At 47.5% G+C, this 25110-nt stretch overlaps 1 protein-coding gene across 4 annotated transcripts in view; it reads right to left on the bottom strand.

The window, feature by feature from the left end:
• ADAM17 (ADAM metallopeptidase domain 17) overlaps window positions 1-25110 on the bottom strand; it is a 58113-nt gene that overhangs the window by 3807 nt on the left and 29196 nt on the right. For 3 of the 4 annotated variants that reach the window (XM_047782671.1, XM_047782672.1, XM_047782673.1), the window contains 10 exons: window positions 24260-24373; window positions 22917-23061; window positions 22721-22809; window positions 15630-15782; window positions 10542-10741; window positions 9290-9393; window positions 3659-3793; window positions 2067-2197; window positions 1237-1315; window positions 119-207 (listed from right to left, as the gene is read on the bottom strand). In XM_047782671.1, coding sequence (XP_047638627.1) covers window positions 119-207; window positions 1237-1315; window positions 2067-2197; window positions 3659-3793; window positions 9290-9393; window positions 10542-10741; window positions 15630-15782; window positions 22721-22809; window positions 22917-23061; window positions 24260-24373 — 1239 coding nt within the window. Of the gene's footprint in view, window positions 1-118; window positions 208-1236; window positions 1316-2066; window positions 2198-3658; window positions 3794-9289; window positions 9394-10541; window positions 10742-15629; window positions 15783-22720; window positions 22810-22916; window positions 23062-24259; window positions 24379-25110 lie in introns of all 4 variants that reach the window. The other variant, XM_047782674.1, reaches the window with a different exon arrangement.

Genomic DNA, 25110 nt, shown 5'->3' with positions numbered 1-25110 from the left:
TCCTAAGAACCGATTTCATCTTTCCCGAAGGTTCCACGGCTGGCGCTGCTGCCAAGCTTAATGAAGTGTTTCATTACGAGAAACCCTGGCGAGTGAGACGGACAAAAGGGCAGCTTACCACGCAGTGGACGAGGATGCTGACGGGGATCCAGAGCATCAGGGAGAACACCAGCACGGAGCCCACGATGTTGTCTGCCAGGAACTTCCCTGAGAAGGACGCAGCCCTGAGCGCCTGACCCGGGGCTTCTAGGCGGCACGGCAGACGCCCCTCCACAGGACCCCGCCGCCGCCGCAGCAGACCCGGCCGCCCCCCCCTGCGCGGCAGGGCGCTGTCCCCGGACGGGCCCCGTGTGCTGGGGCCCAGGACAGACCGCGGTGCAGAGGGGGCGGCGCTCAAGGAGACAGTGCCACTGCTATCTGGGCAGCACTGCTTTTGTGGCCAAACTCGAAATTTTGAACCCCAGAGGACACAGTACGTCCTGGCTTCTGCAAAATCGGAGGCCCAGTTTTATTTTTATTAACGTCTCACCACGCCCGAGGCATGGAGAAGTTCCCTGGCCAGGGACGGAACCTGAGCCACAGCTGTAACCAGAGCTGCAGCAGCAACAACACAGGATCCTTAACCCACTGCGCCATGAAGGGACTCCCGAGGCCCACTTTTAAATAAATGACTCTTACATCAGGCGGGATTCAGATTTACATTCTACAGCACTGAAGCACACTCAGGCTGTCATGTGTTCATTTTTTACTAAAAAAGCCAATGTTTTTACCTCCCTTGTCTGAAAATTTGTGCATCCACGATACACAGGGGGCAGACCTGTAATGAGTCCATTTTTTGAGCCAACAGAGTTATTTCAAAACAAAAGCAGTGGGAGGTCCCACTGTGGCTCAGCCGTTACAAAACCGACTAGTATCCATGAGGATGCAGGTTCGATCCTTAGCCTCGCTTAGTGGGGTAAGGATCCAGCGTTGCCATGAGCTTCAGTGTAGGTCGCAGATGTGGCTCAGATCCAGCAAATGCATTGCTGCGGCTGTGCTGTAGGCCGGCAGCTGCAGCTCCAATTCAACCCCTAGCCTGAGAACCTCCATAGGCCGCAGGTGCGGCCCTAACCCCCCCCCCGCCCCCCCAAAAGCAGTGACGCTTGCTATGTTCTACTGCAGGGTTAGAGCCTGTCAGTCTGGAACCACGTGTCTGATGTCGTGCGTGAAACTGGCTCCTTCTAAGCAGGTGCCTACCGAAAGTATTGATGCTCAGCTTGTCGATGAACTCCCAGAACCGCTCGATGACGTCCTGCACTCGCTTCTCACACTTGCCCTGCGGACAGAAGGTGCCATCAGCCTCGCGGCAGCGCGTCGTGAACCACTCCACTTTACCCGAACCATGAACAGGAGAAGGGCTTGTCTCCGACACAGGGTCATGGGTACTTAACAGCGGTCACAATTAGTCCATTTTTACACATGAATTTAAAGTTATTAGAAGACAACACTCAAGAAAACCAGTTTGCAGGAGTTCCCTGGTCACCTAGTGGTCAAGGACTCAGCATTATCACTGCTGTGGCGCAGGTTTGATCCCTGGCCTGGGCATGGCCAAAGAGAAAAAAAAGAACTGCCCGGAGCAGTCTCCCAAGCCCTTTAATCGCTCTCCCGTGACCACGCAGGAAAAAAATCAGGTTTCTAGGGGAGCAGGAGGGTCTGATATAGGCGGATGAAGCCGCCGGTAGGTCTTCCTACCCACCCAGCACCTGTTCCAAAACATGTGATTCTGCCACATCAGTGAATTTTATAATTGGCCTAGAACAGCACATAAGTATGACTCACTGCCTGAAACTAACCAACTTGACCACAAAGTGCCCCCCAGGTCCTACGAAGGCTCCTGAGAGCACGGGGTCCTCCCCTGCGTGGTCACACCCACACACACTTAACTAGACTCACACGAGAACAAGCAGCCGTCTGACACGGCAGCATTTGTGTTCTTATTTCCTTCCATTTGCAAAATCAAGTATTTATAACATAAAAACGCGCCATCTGGCTGCTGCAGAAGCAGCTGTACATAAACAGATACTCACATTCATGTCACAAAATCCTACTGTACAGGGCTTCCCCTTCCTCAAAAACAAGTTCTTCTGTTCGGCGTCCACGTAGGGCAGGCAACGGCCTGAGGGGGCCCGGCAGCACACCTTGCACGAGTGGTCGGTTTCTGAAACAGAGCGCGGAGCTCAGACACACGCGCCCCCGCCCGCTCCCACGGGGAAGGAATCGCATTCGGTGTTTATTCCCAGAGCTCAGGTGGCCCAGATGTTCCCCAGCCCCGCCCCAGGAGTAACTTTTTTGCCATTTCTTGAGCCACTCCCAAGGCATATGGAGGTTCCCAGACTAGAGGTCACATCGGAGCTGTAGCCGCCAGCCTACGCCACAGCCACAGCAACGCGGGATCCGAGCCACGTCTGTGACCTACACCACATCTCAGGGCAACACCGGATCTTTAACCCACTGAGCAAGGCCCGGGATCGAACCCACAACCTCATGGTTCCTAGTCGGATTCGTTAACCACCGAGCCACGACAGGAACTCCACAGTAACTTCTGAGCTCAGACTTCTTAGCGTCTGCGACCTACACCACAGCTCACGGCAACGCTCCATCCTTAACCCACTGAGCAATGTCAGGGATCAAACCCGCATCTTCACGGATGCCAGTCCGGTTCCCACCATTGAGGCACAGTGGGAACTCCAAAGTCCATACTTACTCTCTTAAGCAACATCGAAATCCACCGGAACACAAAAACAAGCAAAACTTCTTTATTCGTTTACTTATTTTGACCAAGTCCACAGCACGTGGGAGTGCTCGGGCCAGGGATCAAACCCGCGCTGCAACAGCAACCCAAGCCACAGCAGTGACAATACCGGATCTTTAACCCACTGAGCCATCAGAGAACAAACCACTTTGAAGGGAAAATATACACCTTTCTACCATTCGTTCATGTATCAAGCATTTCCCGGGCATTTACTATGCACCCTTCCAGGTACCCCAAGCTCCTGCCACTCACTCAACAAATTATTTGACACTTACTGTGTGTTACTCCACCTGGAAGAGCCACTTACTCCACTGTATGGATTCTAAGTTCCCAACCCAAGGGTTTGGACTTCTGGGATTTTTGTTTGGAAAGCAAGGGAACTCCCTCTGAGGTAGGAGGGAGCTCAGAGCCCAGCCAGTCTCTCAGGCCCCTCCTCAGACCCAGGGGCTCCAAACAGAGTGCGGAAAGCTGAGGACAAGTGTCAGGGAAGCCAGCATGATGTCCCCAACCATCGCTAAGAGAGAGCCTTGCCCCAGGCATCCAGCAGGGAGCGGAGGACAGCAGGCCCAGCGAACATCTCTGGGTGAGATCTGAGGGGAGCATGATTCACGGCCAGTAGGATGCAGACAGCATGCAGGACATGAGGGGACAAGGGTGGGGGGACCTCCCCCCAATGCTCTTCTACCCCACCCCCACGCCGCCTCCTGGCCTGAAAACCCACCCGGGAGGGAGACCGACAGGGCAGCATTCATGACAACCGTGAGGGGCCAGGATGGGAACCCAGGGGTCCGCCTCCACCCCCCCCCACCCCCCGCCATCCTCGGCCCTTGGCCCAGCCGGGCGGACACAGGCTGGAGCTGTGCTCACCGTTACACGCGCAGGACTCCAGCCGCTGCTCCCGCTCGCAGAAGGGCACGCACTTGCCGTCCTTGCACCTGCCCAGGTCCAGGCACACCGTGTCGTCCTCGGCGTTTCCCGGAGGGGGGCACTCACTGCTGTTACCTGCGGGCGCGGAGAGCACACGGGCATGCGTCACCCGCCACCAGCTCCATGGGACGGTGGCACCGATGCTCACAACAGAGGGCACCTCGCCTGGAGAAGAGCAAGACTCGACCCGCAGGGTGAAGGCGGCCAAAGCCTGGCCACCAGCCCCGGCTCCCGCCCAGGTGTCTGCTCGGGCCCCAGGCCTCGCCCCCAGCATCCTGCCCTCGCTTTTCACTGCGGAAGGCGGCATACATGAAAAGGACTGTCCAGAATAAACCAGAGGCCTGTGCACCGTCATGCCACTAAAATGCAGGCTCCCTAGGGAGGCTCCACCGCAACACGTCTCCCAACCCTGGCGCCCACCCCCTCGGCCCCCTCCACCTCTTCCATCTCTTCCTCACCTCAGAACCTTCATGTTCTTGTTTCCACGCCTTTTTCTTTTTGTCTTTTTCGGGCCGCACCCACAGAATATGGAGGTTCTCAGGCTGGGGTCAAATCTGCACTACAGCTGCTGGCCTACACCACAGCCACAGCAATGTCAAATCCGAGCCGCATCTGTGACCTACCACAGCTCACGGCAACACTGGGTCCTTAACCTACTGAGTGAGGCCAGGGATCGAACCTGCATCCTCATGGATACTAGTCAGATTCGTTTCTGCTGTGCCAGGACAGAAACCCATTATGGGTGCTGGGCATTCACAGTGTCCAAAGCAAGCTCTGGAAAAAGCACAGCGAGTTCAGTAAAGGTTTACAGGCTGTGCTGTTATTCTCTTTCCTGCTGCCCTCAGCAGATACGAAAAAAAAAAAAAAAAAAGAGTATGTATGAACATCTGTTCTTAAAAGACCAGCATCAGAGTAGGAGACACACAGGAAAATAATTAAAACACAGCATCACCTATGGTGCTCAAAGCTGACCGTGCTCAGGAGCCCCCTCGGATGTTGCAACAGCGTGCTGGGCCCTGTCCCCAGACCTGCCGGAGCAGGAGCCCTGAGCAGGGGACCCAGTGTTTCCACCTCTAACAAGATCCTAGGTGATGCTGCTGCTACTTTGTATAAAGTATCAAGGGAATAAAAGATTGTTTGATAAGGAGTATCTTTTTTCAGACTGTTTTACTAATTTTAAAAGAAAACATCTGTCTATTATTGCAATAAAGACAAACACTGAGCACACCTAGAAAATATTTTCTAAAGCTTGACTGAGATATTCAGGCTCCCTAATAGTTAGCAAATTAACATGATACTGACAGCTCTCAGAATGTAAGAATCATAAGTAACATAAAATGCCCATTTAAAAGCTGAAGGAAGGAGTTCCGTCATGGCACAGTGGAAGCAACTCCAACTAGGAACCATGAGGTTGTGGGTTCGATCCCCGGCCTCACTCAGTGGGTTAAGGATCTGGTGTGGCCACGAGCTGTGGTGTAAGTTGCAGACGAGGCTTGGATCTGGTGGTGCTGTGGTTGTGGTGCAGGCCGGCACCACACCACACCACACCAGCTATGGTGTAGCTCCGATTCAACCCCCAGCCTGGGAACTTCCATGTGCCGTGGGTGCAGCCCTAAAAAGCCAAAAATAATAAACAAATAAATGTTGAAGAAAGAATCAAAATGAGATAAAACCTCACATCCACTAGGATGGCGACAACCAAAAGGACAATAACAAGTGCTGATAAGGATGTGGAGAAACTAGAACCCTCACGCACGATGGGAGGAGTGAAAAATGGTACCGCCACTTTGGAAAGCCGCCCGGCCGTTCCTCAAGGGATTAAAGACTCACACTATGACCTGGCAGTCCTACAACTAGATACATACAAGGAAGCAAAAATATACGTCCACACAAAAACACGCACACAAATCTTCACAGTTGCATTATTCACAGCAGCCAAAAAGTGGCAACAATCCAAAGTCCATCAATTAACGAATGAATACAAAATGTGGTACTTCCGTACAATGGAATGCTATTCAGCAATCAAAATAAGTGAAGGACTGATTCCTGCTTCACCATGGATAAGCCCTGAAAACAGTATTCTGAGTGAAAGAAGCCCACACACTGGTGATTCTATTTGTTCATACGAAATGTCCCCATGAGGCAAATCCAGAGAGACGGAAAGTGGGTTAGTGGCTGCCTGGAACTAGGGGTTGAGGAGATTCAAAACGCTAGCTAGCTAAAGGGCGCAGGCGCTCTTTGAGGTGATGACAACTGGTAGGTGAATGCACAAGTGAGTTCTGAACCCCCGATCTGTACACTTTAAATGAGCAGATGGTATAATGTATTAATTACATCTCAATAAAGCTGTTTCAAAAAATCGAACCAAGACTAAAGGATACCGAAATGAGAAAAACATAAATGGGAGAGATACACCACACAAACAGGAACAATGACAACGACGGCAACAAAAAACTGGGGTAGCAAACTGAGTATTAAAGCAATTTAAAAGAAACCTCGAGGATCCAAAAGGAACATTATAAAAAAAAGAACCATTACAAACTGGTGAAGGAACAGCACATCAAGAAGACACAGAGAATATGCCCACGTGTGTACCTAATAACATCACTTGGAAATGTTTTCCCCTTTTTTGGCCACCCCGAGGCATATGGAGTTCGCAGGCCAGGGGTCAGATCCAAGCCACAGTTGTGACCTACACTGCAGCTGTGGCACCGAGGGATCATTTAACCCGTGCTGGGCCAGGGAGCAAACCTGCTGCAGAGACGGTGCTGAGCCCATTACGCCACAGCAAGAACGCCTCGCTTAGAAATTTTTTAAAAGGACAACTGAAGGAACTACAGAGAATATCAATAATCAACAGTGACAGAAAAGATTAGCTCCAGATAAAGTCCTAAATATAAAAGGTAAAATTATACGTTAATAGAAGCAGCTGTAGAAAATGTCTCTAACCATCTACAACTCAAAAAATAAACACACATACACACAACAAAAGGACAGATTTGATCCAAGTGGAAGGTTTCTGTCTCAAAAAGGACAACAGACAGGAGGAAGGAACATGCACTGTTTAAACCAAATGGATTATCACACAAGAACGCTTCTGAATCAATAATAGCAAAAATGAAACCCAATTTTTAAAAACGGACCAAATAAATGAACTAGCTATTCACAAACAGCTATCATATATAAGGAGCTGTCCCCCAAAAAATGTAAATGAGAGTAAGAAATCACTTTACATTCATCAGACTGGCAAAAAAATAAGAGCCAGATAACACAGTGCGTTGGCAAGGACATCCAAATACAGAGACCTTGACCCACGGATGGTGGCGCTGGCAAACTGTTGTAGAGACCCCTGGAGCGCCTCCCTCCAGGACTAAGCAGTTTCACCGCTCTGCACGCGCCTCCCAAAAGAGCTGCAGGAGCACGTCGGCTGTAGTCCTACGGATGTGCGGGAGGAAGGCGAGCCAAGCGGCTACACCGTTAACCACACGGAGGGCCGGAGCAATGAGCCGAGACACACACAGACACAGAAACACAGTGCCATAGAGCAAAGGAAACCATAAAGAAATGACAAGACGACCTAGGCGATGGGAGAAAACAGGGGCAAATGATGCGACTGACAAGGGCTTGATCTCCAAAACATCCAAACAGCTCCTACAACTCACCAACGGCACACGACCCGATCAAAGAACGGGCAGAAGACCTCGGGCGGTACACATTTCTCCAGAGAAGACTTGCAGACGGCCAACAGGCACTTGAGAAGGTGTTCCACACATCACTAACTGTTACAGAAATGCAAATCCAAAGTACGTGAGGTACCACTTCACGTGGGTCAGAATGCCGTCATGAAAAAACTACACACGGAGTTCCCGTCGTGGCACAGTGGTTAACCAATCCAACTAGGAACCATGAGGTTGCTGGTTCGATCTCTGGCCTTGCTCAGTGGGTTAAGGATCCAGCGTTGCCATGAGCTGTGGTGTGGGTCACAGACACGGCTCGGATCCCGCGTTGCTGTGGCTCTGGCGTAGGCCGGCAGCTATAGCTCCGATGCGCCCCCTAGCCTGGGAACCTCCATATGCCGCGGGAGGGGCCCAAGGAAATGGCAAAAAGCCAAAAAAACAAAAACAAAAAAATCTACGAACAACAAATGCTGGAGAAGGTGTGGAGAAAAGTGCACCCTCCTACACTACTGGTGGGAATGTAAGCTGGTGCAGCCACCATGGAAAATCATTAGAAGTTCCTCAGAAAAACAGAATTGCTACGTGATCCAGCAATCCCACTCCTGGGCATATATCTGAACAAAACTTTCATTCAAAAAGATCCATGCACCCCTATGATCACGGCAACACTATTCACAATAGCCAAGATACAGAAACAACCTAAATGTCCATTGAGAGATGAACCTATCTATGAAACAGACACAGACTCACATAGAGAACAGACCTGCAGTTGCTGGCGGGGGTGGGGTGGGGTGGGAGTTTGGGGCGAGCAGACGCAAAGTAGTGCTGCCTCCAGGATGGATAAACACCGAGGTCCTACTGTAGAGCACAGGGAACTATACTCAATATCTTGGGATAAACCATAATGGAAAAGAATATTTAAAAAATGTATGTATGTGTATAACTGAGTCACTCTGCGATACAGCAGAAATTAATGCAATATGTAAATCAACTACACTTTATTTTTTTTAAATGTGCAATAGGAAATACAGCTGTAAAAACATGGTACTGGAGTTCCCGCTGTGGCACAGTGGGTTAAGATTCCGACTGCAGCAGCTCTGGTCACACCGGAAGGGCAGGTTCCATCCCTGTCCTGGCGTGGTGGGTTAAAGGATCTGGTGTTACCGCAGCTTTAACAGTCACAGCTGAGGCTCAGATTCAATCCCCAGCCCAGGAATTTACATATGCCGTGGGTGCAGCCATAAATATTAAAAGACAAAACAAAAAAGAAACATAGGGTATTGAGTTAAAATATCAATTTGGCACATTTAAAACACATGTAGGAGTTCCCGTCGTGGCGCAGTGGTTAATGAATCTGACTAGGAACCATAAGGTTGCGGGTTCAATCCCTGGCCTTGCTCAGTGGGTTAAGGATCCGGCGTTGCTGTGAGCTGTGGTGTAGGTTGCAGACGTGGCTCGGATCCCGCGTTGCTGTGGCTCTGGCATAGGCCAGTGGCTACGGCTCCGATTCGACCCTTAGCCTGGGAACCTCCATATGCCGTGGGAGCGGCCCAAGAAATAGCAAAAAGACCAAAAAAAAACAAAAAAACCCACATGTATACACAAAATAACATTTTTTCCAAGGAGACACACTTATCTAGGCAAATATTAATAAATACATTAAAACATACGCCTGTGAGCGCAAGGAGAACACAAGTGAATACAAAGAATAAATAACTGAGAGAAATAATCAGGGGTCTTGCACAGACAAGTGTGCCTCAAACTAAGTGTACAAATCGACTCGGCACAAGAGGTAAAAACACAGCATCCATCTGAACGAGACACCATCTAGCTTTCAAACAGGCATATACACATTTGAGCAAATTATCCCAAGAGAACCAACAGGAGGACATACCTGTGCAGTAAGACACGCCTTTGCAAGTGGCATTAATAGCCTCCTGGCACTTCTTCTGGGCCGTCTCGAACTGACAGTTTTTACAGCAAGGACTATTCCTATCACTGCGGAGAGAAGAGCACAGAGGGACAGCCCGAGTCAAAGGACAGCCCATAGCACAGACCATGGTCACGTCACAGAGCCCTGAGAGGGCAGGGGAGGGTGTCCTGGCTGAGCCACCCTCTCCTGCACAGATTCCCAGGTGCTGGTGCCACGAGCGCACAGTCCACCTGCCCTTCCTGCTGGACACAGGCTGCACAATGGTCCAAAGTGACTCATCTTTAAAACATCTTCATGTCCTTGGTTTTCGTTAACTTAAAATAGTAATGAAAAGGAGTTCCCGTTGTGGCTCGGCAGTAATGAATCTGACTAGCATCCATAAGAATGCGGGTTCAGTCCCTGGCCTCGCTCAGTGGGTTAAGGATCCCGTGTTGCCATGAGCTGTGGGGTAGGTCGCAGACGCAGCTCAGGTCTGGCGTTGCGGAGGCTGTGCTGCAGGCCGGCAGCTGAGGCTCTGATTTGAACCCTAGCCTGGGAACTTCCATATGCTGCATGTTCGGCCCTAAACAAACAAACAAACAAACAAAAACCCCGTAATTACCACCACCAACAACTACACAGGCCCACAAGGCAATCAGTGGTCAGGAAACTAGGCGGCCAGGGCCCTACTCCCCATCAGGATCTACGACGGTGAAACGCACGGCCGACGGCTGAAGCCGGCACTCCCCATAAATCAGTTTTCCCCTCTACCTCCAAGCTGGGCCCTCGACATTAAACAGGGAAACATAGGTGCCCTCTAACTGGCAACCTGCTTCCTCCACACTCAGTTTATGTGACTGCACAGTCTTCTCCAGCACGACTCTATGGTGTCGATACACAAAAATCAATTTACAGCTCGGGACTGTCATTTGGATTGTTTCCCGTGTTTTGTTATTATCAAGGAACGTGGCCATGAAGATCCTTGTTCTTCTATCGTCGTGCATCCCTGCTTCCTCAGAAAAGGTCTTTCTGTACCATAGCATCGCTGTAGCAAACACGCAAGACTGAAGACTGTTTTGCGAAGTCAGACCGCTTTCCAGAAAACACTTTTCTTGCTCTAAGGGGCGAAAGGGGCCGACACACACTTGCGCACCATGCCGTCTACTTAATCCCAAAGGCCCTGCGCTGCCACCCCTGCTCCGCAGCCCCAGCCCCACCCGGCCGCCTTCCTCACCTGCACTGGACGCCCGGCCTCAGGGTGCAGTCGCTGTTGCAGCAGGTGTCGTTGTTCAGGTACATGATGCCGGGGTCGCACTCCTCCCCCTCATCCACCCTGGAGTTGCCACACACTTTGTTGCTGCGCTCTTGAAAACACTCCTGGGCCTTACTTTCAATGGTCTTATAGATGGACTGTTTACTGCAGTTTGAAAACATCTTAGGAGAAAAAAAGGCCACACAGGACCCCGAATCACATAAAAATCCATTCTCAGGTAGTGTGTGTGCTGCTTCTCCAGGGACAAACTTGAACGTTAAAGCCACAATCAGAACCACCTTGAAGGTATGTCAGGTTCACTGTCCCCTCTAAGTGCCATGTGTAGGGAACTGACTTATCTGCTCTGCAGGATGCTAAAAGGTCATGTGAATTTGGTTAAGGGCCAAAAAGTTTTCACAGGAAATTCAGCCACACAAATGCTGAGACCAACACCCCGGCCAGTCCAGCACGAGGAGGAAGTTGTGGGCTCTGCTAGACCCTAGGCCACCCCTGGCTCAGGCATGGCCCTGCCGCGGGGACAGTGAGACTTGGGCCCAGACCGCCGTCTTCCTAGAATGATTCAGGCCTGCAGAACTGGCTCTGCTGCTCTGGCTTACCTCTCCCTGAAATTTGTACCAACAATCCATATTGAAAGTGTTTAAAAACTGAGCTTTGTAAGAGGCATAGTATACATAGTCTATTAAAAGATTAAATTCCAAACTGCTACCTAAATGTTCTCCTGGGTCTCCAAGATTTCAAGTCTCTTTGAGTTTTCTAGAGTTGACCAGCATCTCAAAGGAAGCCTGAACCCGGAGTTCCCGTCATGGCTCAGCAGAAACAAATCTGACTAACATCCATGAGGACGCAGGTCCGATCCCTGGCTGCTCAGTGGGTTAAGGATCCAGCGTTGCTGTGAGCTGGGGTGTAGGTCGCAGACACGGCTGGGATCCCAAGTTGCTGTGGCGTAGGCCGGCAGCTACAGCTGACCCCTAACCTGGGGAACTCCATGTGCCGTAGGTGTGGCCCTAAAATAAAACAAAACACAAAAAAAGGAAGCCTGAACCCTAGCTTGCCCACTTGGTGTACAGAACCATGGAAATGACCTTCCGATTTGGGCATTTTACCTGGAGCTCTAAAACAGAGTCTATTTCCCAAACCATCCAAAATTATCCAAAAAAAAAAGGCAGAACAAGACTTGGGTAAAACTCAGTGTGGTTATTTCTAGGGGTAGGTGCAAACAGCTAAAACATCTTCACTTCTGCCCGAGATGAAAAGCACGAAACCCCTGAGGAGTGCAGAGCACAGGACCCTTAAAATATCAACTATTCACTGCTCTCTGGCCCCAGTTCCCAGCACAGAGCTCCCAACACCCCTGTCCTTTCCCAGGGAACAGAAGTGCCTTTTATGCTAATGAGCCAACTCTGAGTGGACTCCAAGCTCAGGCTGGTCGCCGGAGAGACCAAGCCAGGGTTCCAATCCCACCGCCCAATCTCCTGTGAAGGGACAAGGGCTAAAAATGGAGTTAATGACCCATCATGCCCATGTGAGGAAGCCTCCATAAAAATCCCCAAAGCACAGAGTTCAGAGAGCTTGGGGGTTGGTGGATGCATGGGGGCGCTGGGAGAGGGGTGCACTCAGCTCCTTTCCACACACGTCACCGGATGCATCTCTTCCACCTGACGGTCATCTGTATCCTGATCACATCCCTTTATCATAAACTGGTGAAACATTAAGTTTTTCTTTGAGTTCTATAAGCCGCTCTAGCAAATTCGTTGAACCCAAGGAGGGGGTCACTGAAACCTCCAATCTACAGCCAGTTGTTCAGGTGAGGACCTGGGCTTGGGGCTGGTACCTGAGGGCCGGGCAGGGGTTGTGGGTAGGCGGGGGCGGCAGGGCAATCTGATGGGACCAAGGCTTTAACATTGGCCATCCGGAGTTCCCTTCGTTGCTCAGCGGTTAATGAACCGGACTAGGATCCATGAGGATGTGGGTTCAATGCCTGGCCTTGCTCATTGGGTTAAGGATCTGGCATTGCAGTGAGCTGTGTTAGGTCACAGACTTGGCTCGGATCCTGTGTGGCTGTGGCTGTGGTACAGGGTGGCAGCTGCAGCTCCGATGTGACCCCTAGCCTGGGAACCTCCATATGCCTTGGGTGTGGCCCTAAAAAAAAAAGCAAAAGGAATAAAAATTTAAAAAAAACCTTGGCTATCTGATGCTACCTCTGGGACTACGGTGTCAGAAATGAGTTACACCCAATAAACTGCCTGGTGTAAAGAAAAACCTCCATCTATTTGGTAATCAGAAGTGTCAGGAGTGAACTGTGCCACGTGGATAGTAAAGCAGACACACAGAAGAAACACAGCAGGGACGGAAGAACTGGGTTTGCCTTATGTAGGAAGAAAAAAACGTACTGTTTTTCCTTTACAACTCTCTAAAGGTGACTGACTGGTTATTCCATCAAATAACCAAAGGGATTACTTTCTGAAAGAGATTGAAGGCCCCATCAAACTAAACAGAAACACTAAACTGGGTTTGTTAAAAGGATCTTCCAATTTATTTTTATAGTACAGATGTTTAAGGGACCTGGTTATTTCCATCCAGGCCTCAGGCATCAGTACTTTGCTGGGTTTATTCACCAGCACTGTAGATTCAAGAACTCAATTTTTACCAGCTCTTTATGGAAGACCAGGTCCTTATGAATTCAATTTACACTCAACCAATTAGATGTTCTCTCCACTAATTTATCAGTCACGCTGTCCAGCAGCTGGACCCCTGGGACAGAGCTGGGGGAAATGTGACGACCCTTAACTCTCATTTCTGTTGCCGCCAGACTCCCTGAAGACCTCGGAGCCTTCCCCTTGCATCCTTACCACACACCCCTCTCCTGCCACCCATAAACCCCCCTAAGAGGTTACAATCCCTGACGCCACCTGCTCACAGAAAAGCCTGTGTGGCTTGACGAGTTTCAGAGGCTTGTCTGGTGGAAGGTGCCAGGCTCTGTTCTTCTGGAGCTAGGAGCCATCCTATTTTGGTTCGGTAGCCCCTTTTTAGCTAGTCAAAAACATTTTTTTATCACAGAATCCATTTAAACCGTAGATTAGAAGATGCTCGATATCTTTTCACAAGGGGATTGCTACCCGATAAACCAGACTAGCAAAAAAATAATGTCTGGGACAAAAGACACAAATGGATAAACTGCTCTTCACTGATCAGCAGCTCCAGTTTATCTCCGTTCTCATTAGCTGCTGGAAAAGCCCCCCTCGGACGTCTCACTTCACAAGAACACACGAGGAAGAGTTAGCAGTGCGCATGCTCACTTGCGAGTCGGCAAAGTGAAGCCCCCCGCGCGGTCCTGGTGCCTGGTGCCATCCTCGGGACCACGCAGCAGGGACGAGACCAGAGCCGCACTGTCCACCTCGGCAGCCACCAGCCATGTGTGGGTGGGTATTCTGATGCCTTTTTCCTCGCCACATAGTCACCCTTCTCTTTCCAGAGCTGTTCAGGCCTCTCCCAGGCGGAGAAAGGGGCCTCGCGACGGCGCGCACGCCCTCGCCAGCCGCAGCGAGGACCACCTCCCACCTCCCGGCCTCGTGACTCGCCTGCAGCACCACTTCCCTCTGCTCCCGCCCTGGGCTGTCGTCGCTGCTTGGGTTTTTTGCGGTTTTATTCAGGCATGCTTCGCCTACCACAAAAGTCACCCGTTTCAACTGTACAACTCAGCACCTTCGAGCCCCTTAACCATGATCGGAACACCCGTTTTAGAGCAGCTGGCCTCCTCAGGAAGGTCCCGCGCGTCCTTTTACAGTTAATGCCCGGGCCCACCTCTAGCCGGGGGCAACCCCTGCTGAATGTACAGAAAACAGAATTTAAAGTTCAACTCCTCACTCCCTCCAGCCACATGTCAAGTGCTCACCGGCCCCGTGTGCCTGTACTGGCCTCGTGGCTACTGTACGGGGCAGAACAGATGCAGAATATTTGCATCATCACACAATCTCCCAGTGGATAGCGCTCAGCTGTAATATACGTGATTCGAAATGCAGAGACAACCTCTGAAAAAAGGAGGAAAACTGAATAGGGTGTGCGGCAGGGCCGAAGAACAGGCAAAATGGGCAGGGAAGAGTTCCGCGGGCACAGGCTGTCAGCCGAGGGAAAAGAACACAAATCAGGGACAGCAGGAGAGGCAACAGCCAAGAAAGAGAAGAACACGGGACAGCGGAATTTCAGAAGGCAGGGCTGGGGCCAGGGAAGCACAAAAGGAAGCCCCCCTCCGGCCCTGGTCAGCTTCCAAGGAGGAGTCGGAGGAACCCTCGGCCGTCCTGCCTGACCGGATGCAGACTGCAGCCCCCCCCCCCCCCCCCCAGCCGTCCGCACGCCGCCCCGGGCTGCGCAACCTCAAGGAAAAGGAAGAAGGACCAGCGCGACATCAGCGCATACTTGGCGTTCAGACTCTGAGAGTGAGTCACGGCCACGCTCGGGAAGTCTCTGAAGCTGTTTACCACGTCCCAAGGCCACAAGTGTACTGTCCCCTACCAGACACGCTCAGGAGAAGATCGTTCCTCCAGTTACTCAACAAATAACTACTCTCTGCCAGGTGCCCAGAACAGGCACAGAAGAGGAAAACAGAGCCGTCGACCAGAAAGGCAAGCGCCCTACCCACAGGAGGCTCAGAATCTGGCAAATTAAATATTTTCCTACAAAAGTTGATTAAAACATGCAAATCATGAAGCAATGTAGAGTTAATATAAATGACAACTTATAGATGAGATGACAGCAAATTTCTAACTGAAAGCCTGAGCCCACTGGACCCTGCAAACTAGGACTGCAGAGTAAGCCATTGCCCTGATGGATTTTCCATGGAGCCCAAACCACAGCCAATTAACCCTGACAACTAACAGCCCAAATGACCAGATCGGGACGGACCACAGTTCACTCTAAAACATACAACCAAGTTTCGAGGGACTTTGTAATTTGCAATTCCATCCCTAGGACTGAAGGCTCCTCTGAGCTCTCATTGTAATTAAACGTGGCCTCTTCCTTTCCAGCCCATAAAAAGCTCCAGAGGGTACATACCTTGTTGTTCTCATGATCACCACTCACGGCTATGGGATACATGACGTATTTTCCTCCCTGGTCCTCGTTTGGGGCGCATTCTGCTAAACCATCTGGATCGTGTTCTGCTCCAAAATTGTGCCCCAATTCATGAGTTGTCACAAGGTCAGCTTCCTGAAGGGTCACGCAGAGAAAAGGTTACTTCCCAATACCTGGCCCTCTCTTGCTTGCTTGTTGGGCCTTACTATCTGAAATAGGGTCCTGATCAACCAGACCAACAGAGAATTACAGCTGGACTAGATTTCTTCTATCAATATTAGAAATTAGAATACACAGGACTGCACTTAACACTGTTAAACAGAATTATAAGGATGACATTTAGATCAATGTAAGAAAATATAACTTAAAAGATATATTGGACTGTACACCTGAAACTAATACAACACTGTAAGTCAACTGTACTCCAATAAAATTTATGATAATAAAATAATAAAACCAGAAGAAAAAAAAAAAAAACCATATACTAAGAAAAAAAGACAGACTGGAATGCCCTTAATGAGGCAAACACTGATTCCAAGCACTGTCTGGGAGTTCCCGTCGTGGCGCAGTGGTTAACGAATCCGACTAGGAACCATGAGGTTGCGGGTTTGGTCCCTGCCCTTGCTCAGTGGGTTGACGATCCGGCATTGCCGTGGGCTGTGGTGTAGGCTACAGACACGGCTCGGATCCCGCGTTGCTGTGGCTCTGGCGTAGGCCGGTGGCTACAGCTCCGATTCGACCCCTAGCCTGGGAACCTCCACATGCTGCGGGGGTGGCCCAAGAAATAGCAAAAAAAAGACCAAAAAAAAAAAAAAAGTCACCAAGCACTGTCTGCATTGTTCAACCAAACAGCTAAGTGCCGCCAATCACTCAGCTCCCACCCTCACCCAGTCATCCTGCCATTAAAACCTACGTACAGAGGGGGACGTAAAGATAAGGAAGAACAGCAGCACCGTGTTCCCATCTGACCTCAGCGACTGACTGCATGTCCAGTGAGCGCCTGAAACGACCGAGAGGACTCGAGCTACCAGAATCCAGCTAGAGGGCTGTACGGGGCCTATCAGACCACCCGAGGATTTCTACCTAAACGTAACAGTGAATTTAGGGGGTGCCCATAGTGGCTCAGTGGTAACGAACCCAACTACCATCCATGAAGACGCGGGTTCAATCCTGGCTGTGGTGTAGGCTGGCAGCTGTAGCTCTGATTCAACCCCTAGCCTGGGCACGTCCATATGCCGAAGGTGCAGCAGTCCTAAAAAGAAAAAAAAAATGAATTTAGTCAGTAAAGCTAAAAATTTCCCCATATTTTTATGCATAAAATAACAAATTTAATTATTGATCTTTCTCGGGGGGGAGGGTCCACTCCACAGAACTTGAAAATATTTGTCATATTTTGCAAGACATCTGATTTTTTTAAGACAGAGTCCCAATTCTGAAACCAATCTCCTGAAGGTTTCTAAGTGTTTCAAAAACAGCAGGAAAACAAAAGTCCAGGACCAGATGGCTTCGGCAGGTGAATTCTATCAAACATTTAGAGAAGAGCTAACACCTATCCTTCTGAAACTATTTCAAAAAATTGCAGAGGAAGGGATACTCCCAAACTCATTCTATGAGGCCACCATCACCCTGACACCAAAACCAGACAAAGAGGCCACAAAAAAAAGAAAACTACAGGCCAATTTCACTGATGAACATCAATGCAAAAATCCTCCACAAAATACTAGCAAACCGCATCCAACAATCCATTAAACGGATTGTTCCCCATGATCAAGTGAGGTTTATCCCAGGGAGGCAAGGGTTCTTCAGTGTCTGCACACCCATCCGTGTGCCACACCACAGGAACACACTGAAGAATAGAAACCATCTGATCCTCTCCATAGACACGGAAAAAGCCTGTGACAAAACCCAACACCCATTTCTGACGAGAACCCTTCAGAAAGTGGACACAGAGAGAAACGACTTCAACACGATAAAGGCCGTATACGACAAACCCACAGCGAACACCATTCTCAATGGTGAAAAGCTGAAAGAATCCCCCCTGAGATCAGGAACAAGACAAGGATGTCCGATCTCGCCACTACTCTTCAACATAGTTCTAGAAGTCCTAGCCACGGCAGTCAGAGAAGTAAAAGAATTAAGAAGAATCCAAACTGGAAAGGAAGAAGTAAAACTATCATCCCTATTTGCAGATGACATGATACTGTACCTAGAGAACCCTAAAGACTCTACCAGAAAACTGTTAGAGCTCATCCATGAATTTGGCAAAGCCGCAGGATACAAAAGTAACACACAGAAATCGATGGGATCTCTATACACTAACAATGAAAGATCAGAAAGAGAAATCAGGGGGAGTTCCCGTCGTGGCGCAGTGGTTAACGAATCCGACTAGGAGCCATGAGGTTGCGGGTTCGGTCCCTGCCCTTGCTCAGTGGGTTAACGATCCGGCGTGGCCCTGAGCTGTGGTGTAGGTCGCAGAGGCGGCTCGGATCCCGCGTTGCTGTGGCTCTGGCGTAGGCTGGTGGCTGCAGCTCCAATTGGACCCCTAGCCTGGGAACCTCCACATGCTGCGGGAGCGGCCCAAGAAATGGCAAAAAGACAAAAAAAAAAAAAAAAGAAAAGAAAAAAAGAAAAAGAAAGAGAAATTAGGGAAGCAATCCCGTTTACCATCACATCCAAAAGAATAAAATACCTAGGAGGAAACCTACCTAAAGAGACAAAAGACCTGTGCTCTGAAAACTATTTGACACTGATGAAAGAACTCAAAAGATGACACAAATAGATGGAAAGACATCCCATGCTCTTGGATTGGAAGAGTAGTCAATATTATCAAGATGACTATACTACCCAAGGCAATCTACAGATTCAATGCAATCCCTATCAAATTACCAAGGACATTTTTCACAGAACTCGAACAAATTAAAGTTTGTTTGGAGGCACAAAAGACCCAGAATAGCCAAAGACATCCTGAAAAAGAAAAATGGAGCTGGAGGAATCAGGCTCCCGGACTTCAGACTGTACTACAAAGCAACAATCTTCAAAACCGTATGGTACGGACACAAAGACAGAAAGAGAGATCAGTGGAACAGGACAGAAAGCCCAGAATTAAACCCACGCACCTACAGCCAACTCATCTATCACAAAGGAGGAAAGACTATACAATGGAGAAAGGACAGCTTGTTCAATAAGTGGTGCTGGGAAAACTGGACAGCCACATGGAAAAGAACGAAATTAGAACACTCCCTAACACCATGCACAAAAATCAACTCAAAATGGACTAAAGACCTAGATATAAGACCAGACACTACAAAACTCTTAGAGGAAAACATAGGCCAAACACTCTCTGACATAAACAACAGCAACATCTTCTCAGATCCACCTCTTAAGAGTAATGACAGTAAAAACAAAAATAAATAAATGCACTTGATTAAACTGAAAAGTTTCTGCACAGCAAAGGGAACCCTAAATAAAATGAAAAGACAACCCATAGAATGAGAGAAAATCTCTGCAAATGAATCAGCTGACAAGGGATTCATCTCCAAAATTTATAAACATCTCCTACCACTCAATACCAAAAAACAAACAACCCCATCAAAAAATGGGCAGAAGATCTAAACAGACAGTTCTCCAAAGAAGCCATACGGATGGCCAAAAAACACATGAAAAGATGTTCAACATCACTCTTTATTAGAGAAATGCAAATCAAAACCACCATGAGGTACCACCTTACAGCAGCCAGAATGGCCATCATCAAAAAGTCCACAAACAAAGTGCTGGAGAGGGTGTGGAACCCTGTAACCCTGTTACACTGTTGGTGGGATTGTAAATTGGTGCAACCACTGTGGAAAACAGTAGGGAGATGCCTCAGAAAACTCAAAATAGAACTACCATTTGATCCAGCAATCCCACTCCTGGGCATCTATCCAGAGAAAACCAGGACTCGCAAAGACACGTACTCCGATGTTCACTGTGGAACTATTTTCAATAGCCAAGATATGGAAACAACCTAAATGTCCATCGACAGAGGAGTGGCTCAAGAAGATGTGGTACATATACACAATGGAATATTACTCAGCCATTAAAAGGAATGAAATACTGGCATTTTTAGCAACATGGATGGACCTAGAAATTATCATGCTAATAAGTAAAGTCAGTCAATAAGACACCAACATCAAATGCTCTCACTGACAGGTGGAATCTGAAAAAAGGACACAATGAACTTCTTTGCAGAACAGACACTGACTCACTGACTTTGAAAAACTTATGGTTTCCAAAGGAGACAGTTTGGGGGCGTGGGGGGATGTGCTGGGGGTGTGGGATAGAAATCCTGTAAAACTGGATTGTGATGATCACTGTACAACTATAAATGTAATACATCGAGTAATAAAAAAATAAATTTAAAAAAGTACTAAAAAGATGAAAAATGAAATAAAAATAAAAAAGGACCTCCCCCCCAAAAAATGGTAGGAAAGAAAACTTTGTAATTTTAGCAAAAAGTACTCAAATCCCAAAGGTACAATATGGAGAAATAATTCCAAACTGTGCTTGGAAAAATTCATTAGTGGATGGATTCTCTAACAGATCTATGCTTTAAATACATCAAAGCAATTTATTTTTTGTTCTATGTGTCTTAGAAAAATTCTGGAAGACCGAGGAAAACGTTATGTAATTAAACCACCGCTGATGCGGTGACACCAGAAAGGCAAAGGAGCACCATAAAAAACAATTTTGGAAATTAAAAGATTTCTAAAAACGCATCAATATATTTTTCTTCTCTCATCCCACTTTACTTTTTTCTTTTAATCAACCAAAGTCCATTATTTATTTTTGGGGGAGGGGAGAGTGCTACACCCACAGCAATGGAAGATCCTGGGCCAGGGATCCAATCTGAGCCACATCTGTGACCTGTGCCACAGCGGCAGCAATGCCAGGTCCTTAACCCACTGCTCAGGGCCAGGGGTTGAAGGGGTGCCTCCAAAAGAGACAAGCCAGACCACTGTACCACAAGGGGAGCTCCCAAAGTCCATTTTTTATGTGAAGGTTGTCTTTGTGTTGGAATTTGGGTGGGTTTTGACAGATGTCTTATCTCCGTGATTCATGTACACAGAATGGTCTGCGCTCTGCCTGCTCACTCCTCCCTCCACTACTGGCAGCCACTCCACTTTTACTGCCTCTATGATTCTGCCTTCAGCAGAACGTCACACAGATGGAATCCAACAGAAAGTCACCTTTTCAGGGTGCCTTCCTTTACTCAATAATATACATTTATGGTTCCTCCATGTCTGTTTATGACTTGATAGCTATTTTTATTTTTTTAAGTTGCTGAGTAATATTCCATTGTCCAGATGTATCAGTCTGTCCACTCACTTACTGACAGACACCTTGGCTGCTTCTAAATCTTGGCAATCACCACCAAAACCACGTACACATCCGTCCGTGGGTTTGTGTGAGGACTCCTCTGGGTAAGTACTAAGGAATACGGGTGCTGCATCCTATGAAGAGTAGGTTTAGTTGTCTAAGAAACTGCCAGACCGTCCTCCGAAGTGCCTACATCATCTCACATTCCCAGCAACGCGTGAGAATTTGTGTTGCTCCACATCCTCATTAGGATTTGGCATCATCAGTATTTTGGATTTTGGCCATTCTAATAGTCAGATAGTGGTATCTCAACACTGTTTTGATTTGCAATTGCCTAATAACATGGAAGGTTGAGCATCTTTTTATATGTTTATTTGCCATCTGTGTATCTTCTTTGGAAACGTGGCTATTAAGATCTTTTGCCTTTTTTTATTTTTATTTATTTATTTATTTATTTTTCATCTTTTTGCTATTTCTTTGGGCATATGGAGGTTCCCAGGCGAGGGGTTGAATCGGAGCTGTAGCCCCCGGCCTACGCCAGAGCCACAGCAACGCGGGATCCGAGCCGCGTCTGAGACCTACACCACAGCTCAGGGCAACGCCGGATCGTTAACCCACTGAGCAAGGGCAGGGACCGAACCCGCAACCTCATGGTTCCTAGTCGGATTCGTTAACCACTGCGCCACGACGGGAACTTTTTGCCTTTTTTTTAAATTGAGTTGTTCGTTTTTTTCTTGCTGAGGGTTTAGTATATTCCTTATATATTTTGGATAGCAGTCCCGTCAGGAGATGCACGATGAAAGGCTTCGGAAGGGATGTCCTCGGGTAAAGCAATGATCCTGACTGGTCTCAAAAGAAGTTTGACAGCTAATTATTATTTTCTTCTTTATACTTTTTATTTTCTTCGTATTTCTCACTAAAAACATGTTTTTTAAGGCAGAAACAAAAAACAGTAGTTATTACTCTGTGTGTGTGGTCGCACATGCAGCATATGGAGGTTCCCGGATGAGGGTCTAATTCCAAGCTGCAGCTTCGGCAACACCGGATCCTTCAAGCCACTGTACCCAGCCGGGCCAGGGATCGAACCCACACATCCACAGCCACCTGAGCCACTGTAGTTGGATTCCTAACCCAGTGGGCCACAGCAGAACTCCAAGAGGTATTACTTTTAAAAAAGATACCTACATAAATGTGTAATAGCGGTGATTCTACAATAAATTCAAAATCTACTCTTTCAAAAATGGAAAGAACAGGAGTCGCTGCTGCGGCACAACAGGATTGGCAGCATCGCTAGAGCATCCCGATCCCCAGCCCAGCACAGTGGGTTAAGGATCAGGCATTCCTACAGCTGCAGGCTGCAACTGTGGTTTAGATCTGATCCCTGTCGTGGGAACTTCCATATGCCACAAGACAGCCAAAATAAATAATTATTTTTTTAAAAAGCAAAAGAGGAGTTCCCGTCATGGAGCAGCGGAAACAAATCCAACCAGGAACCATGAGGTTGTGGGTTCGATCCTTAGCCTTGCTCAGTGGGTTACAGCTCCAGCGTTGCCATGAGCTGTGGTGTAGGTCACAGAGGCGGCTCAGATCTGGCATTACTGTGGCTGTGGTGTAGGCCAGCGGCTACAACCACAATTAGACTCCTAGCCTGGGAACCTCCATATGCTGCGGGTACGGCCCTAAAAAGACAAAAAAAAAAAAAAAGCAAAAGAACGTACCTTTGTAAGGATGGTTTTACCATAATTTTTTGTGCTGGTCAAACCACTATTTAAATAGATATTTTTCTTTCCAATTGGACTATAATAAGCTAAAGGAAAAAAGAAAACAGACAAATCCCTTGTTTAGTACACAACTATAATATAATCCAATCAGCTTGCTATTCCCACAAATTCATACAACAAATGGAAAACTCACCCTTTGGACAAACACCTCCATGACTGTTTGCTCTGGGAGAACCAACATAAGCTAATCCAAGAGTTCCCATATCAAAATCTTGGTAAGTGAAAAGATGCGCCAGGCAGACTTTAGATGCTTCTTCAGCTATATCAAAGCTAAATTGCTTTATTTAAAAAAAAAGTTCTTAATTAACAGTTACATCAGACCAAAAGATGTTTCAACTGAATATTCCAGAACAGTACCATACTATATGACTGCAATTTTTTTTTAATTTTTAAAATTGTAGTTGATGGATATTATGTTACAGATCCACATATTAATCCACAATTTTTAAAAGGTTATACTCCATTTACTGCTATAAAATATTGGCTATATTCCCCATGTTGTACAACATATCCTGGTAGCTTATATTATACCTAATAGTTTGTACCTCTCAAGCTCCATCCCTATGCTGCCCCTTCCCGCTCCCCACTGGTAACACTAATTGGTCCTCTATATCTGTGAGTCTTTCTTTTTTGCCGCATTCACTAGTTTGTTGTATTTTTTATTGATTGATTGATTGATTGTCTTTTTGCCTTTTCTAGGGCCGCTCCTGTGGCATATGGAGGTTCCCAGGCTAGGGGTCGAATCGAAGCTGCAGCTGCCAGCCTACACCACAGCCCCAGCAACTCCGGATCCGAGCCGTGTCTGCAACCTACACCACAGCTCACGGCAATGCTGGATCCTTAACCCACTGAGCAAGGCCAGGGATCGAACCCACAACGTCATAGTTCCTAGTCGGATTCGTTAACCACTGCGCCACGATGGGAACGCCTGTTGTATTTCTTAGATTTTACGTTTAAGTGATATCATATATTATTTATCTTTCTCCAAGTCCATCCATGTTGTTGTAGATGGCAAATTTTCATTCTTTTTTATGGCTGAGCAGTACTCCGCTGTGTGTGTGTGTGTGTGTGTGTGTGTGTGTGTGTGTGTACACATACATACAACACATCTTTTTGTTTGTTCTAATAGTTATTGCTTTATTAGTTGTTTTTCAATACAGAGGTGAGTTGCAAACAAAAATACATTCACGAAAATCTTTTGTTTAGTTATATAGTTACATTTACCAATGCTCTTTATTTTTCACCTAGATTTGGGTTACTGTTACCATTCTTTCATTTCAGCCTGAAGGACTTTTTTTTTTTCTTTAATTTAGGGCTACACCTGCAGCATATGGAAGTTCCTGGGCTAGGGGTCGAATCGGAGCTGCAGCTGCCAGTCTAAACCACAGCCACAGCCTCACTAACACAGACATGACCTAAATTTTTAAAAATCACAAAATGGTGTCAACAGTATCACATCCAGATTCCACAACCTACCTCTAGCAACATCTTCACATCCCAAGCATCCTTTTCTTCATTTGGGTAACTTTTTGCCATGTTGTAGTGCCTTTCACCAGGTTTTACCTCTTGTGGAGACTTGAGAATGCGAATCTATACTTAAAGAGATAAAATACTTAGAGAACGCTTCAGAAAAAGTCACAAGACTGAAACTGTCAGCTATTCAAAAAGAGACCATCTACCATTCAAAAAAAAATGTTTTTAAGCTAAAATTCTATAAAATTCTTCAGCTCTAGCTATCCCATTTTTTTTCTTTCCCTTTTTTTTTTTTTTTGGCTTCTTAGGGCCACACCAGCACCGTATGGAGGTTCCCAAGCTAGGAGTCAAATCAGAGCTGTAGCTGCTGGCCTACGTCACAGCCAAAGCAATACCAGATCCAAGGGGCATCTGCAACCTACACCACAGCTCATGGTGACACCAGATCCTTAACCCACTGAGTGAAGCCAGAGATGGAGCCTGTGTCCTCATGGATACTAGGTGGGCTCTTTACTGCTGAGCCATGACAGGAACTCCCTGTAATTTTTTTCCTAATATCTAATGTTTAAAAACAAACTGAGAGGCAAATGGTATGGAAAACATTTACGTCAATGAATTATTTATAAACTTATAAATGTATTCTTAAAGTTTTATTTCCCTCTGTATTTAGTTGGAAAAAATGAAAACCTAGGTTCCATGAGCCTAAAATAATGTATTCCAACCACAGTCAATGATTCAGAGATGCAAAACAGTAAGATGTAAGGCACTACACACCAGAGGAATCAGAGTATAACGAATGGGGCTTTTCCTTATACATATACCACAAATTCATGTTAATCCTCCTTTTAAAAAAG

Source organism: Phacochoerus africanus, chromosome 5 (assembly GCF_016906955.1).
Source record: "Phacochoerus africanus isolate WHEZ1 chromosome 5, ROS_Pafr_v1, whole genome shotgun sequence".
NCBI lineage: Eukaryota > Metazoa > Chordata > Mammalia > Artiodactyla > Suidae > Phacochoerus > Phacochoerus africanus.
Note: the sequence above shows the minus strand (reverse complement) of the source record. Positions and strands in the feature narration are given on the sequence as shown.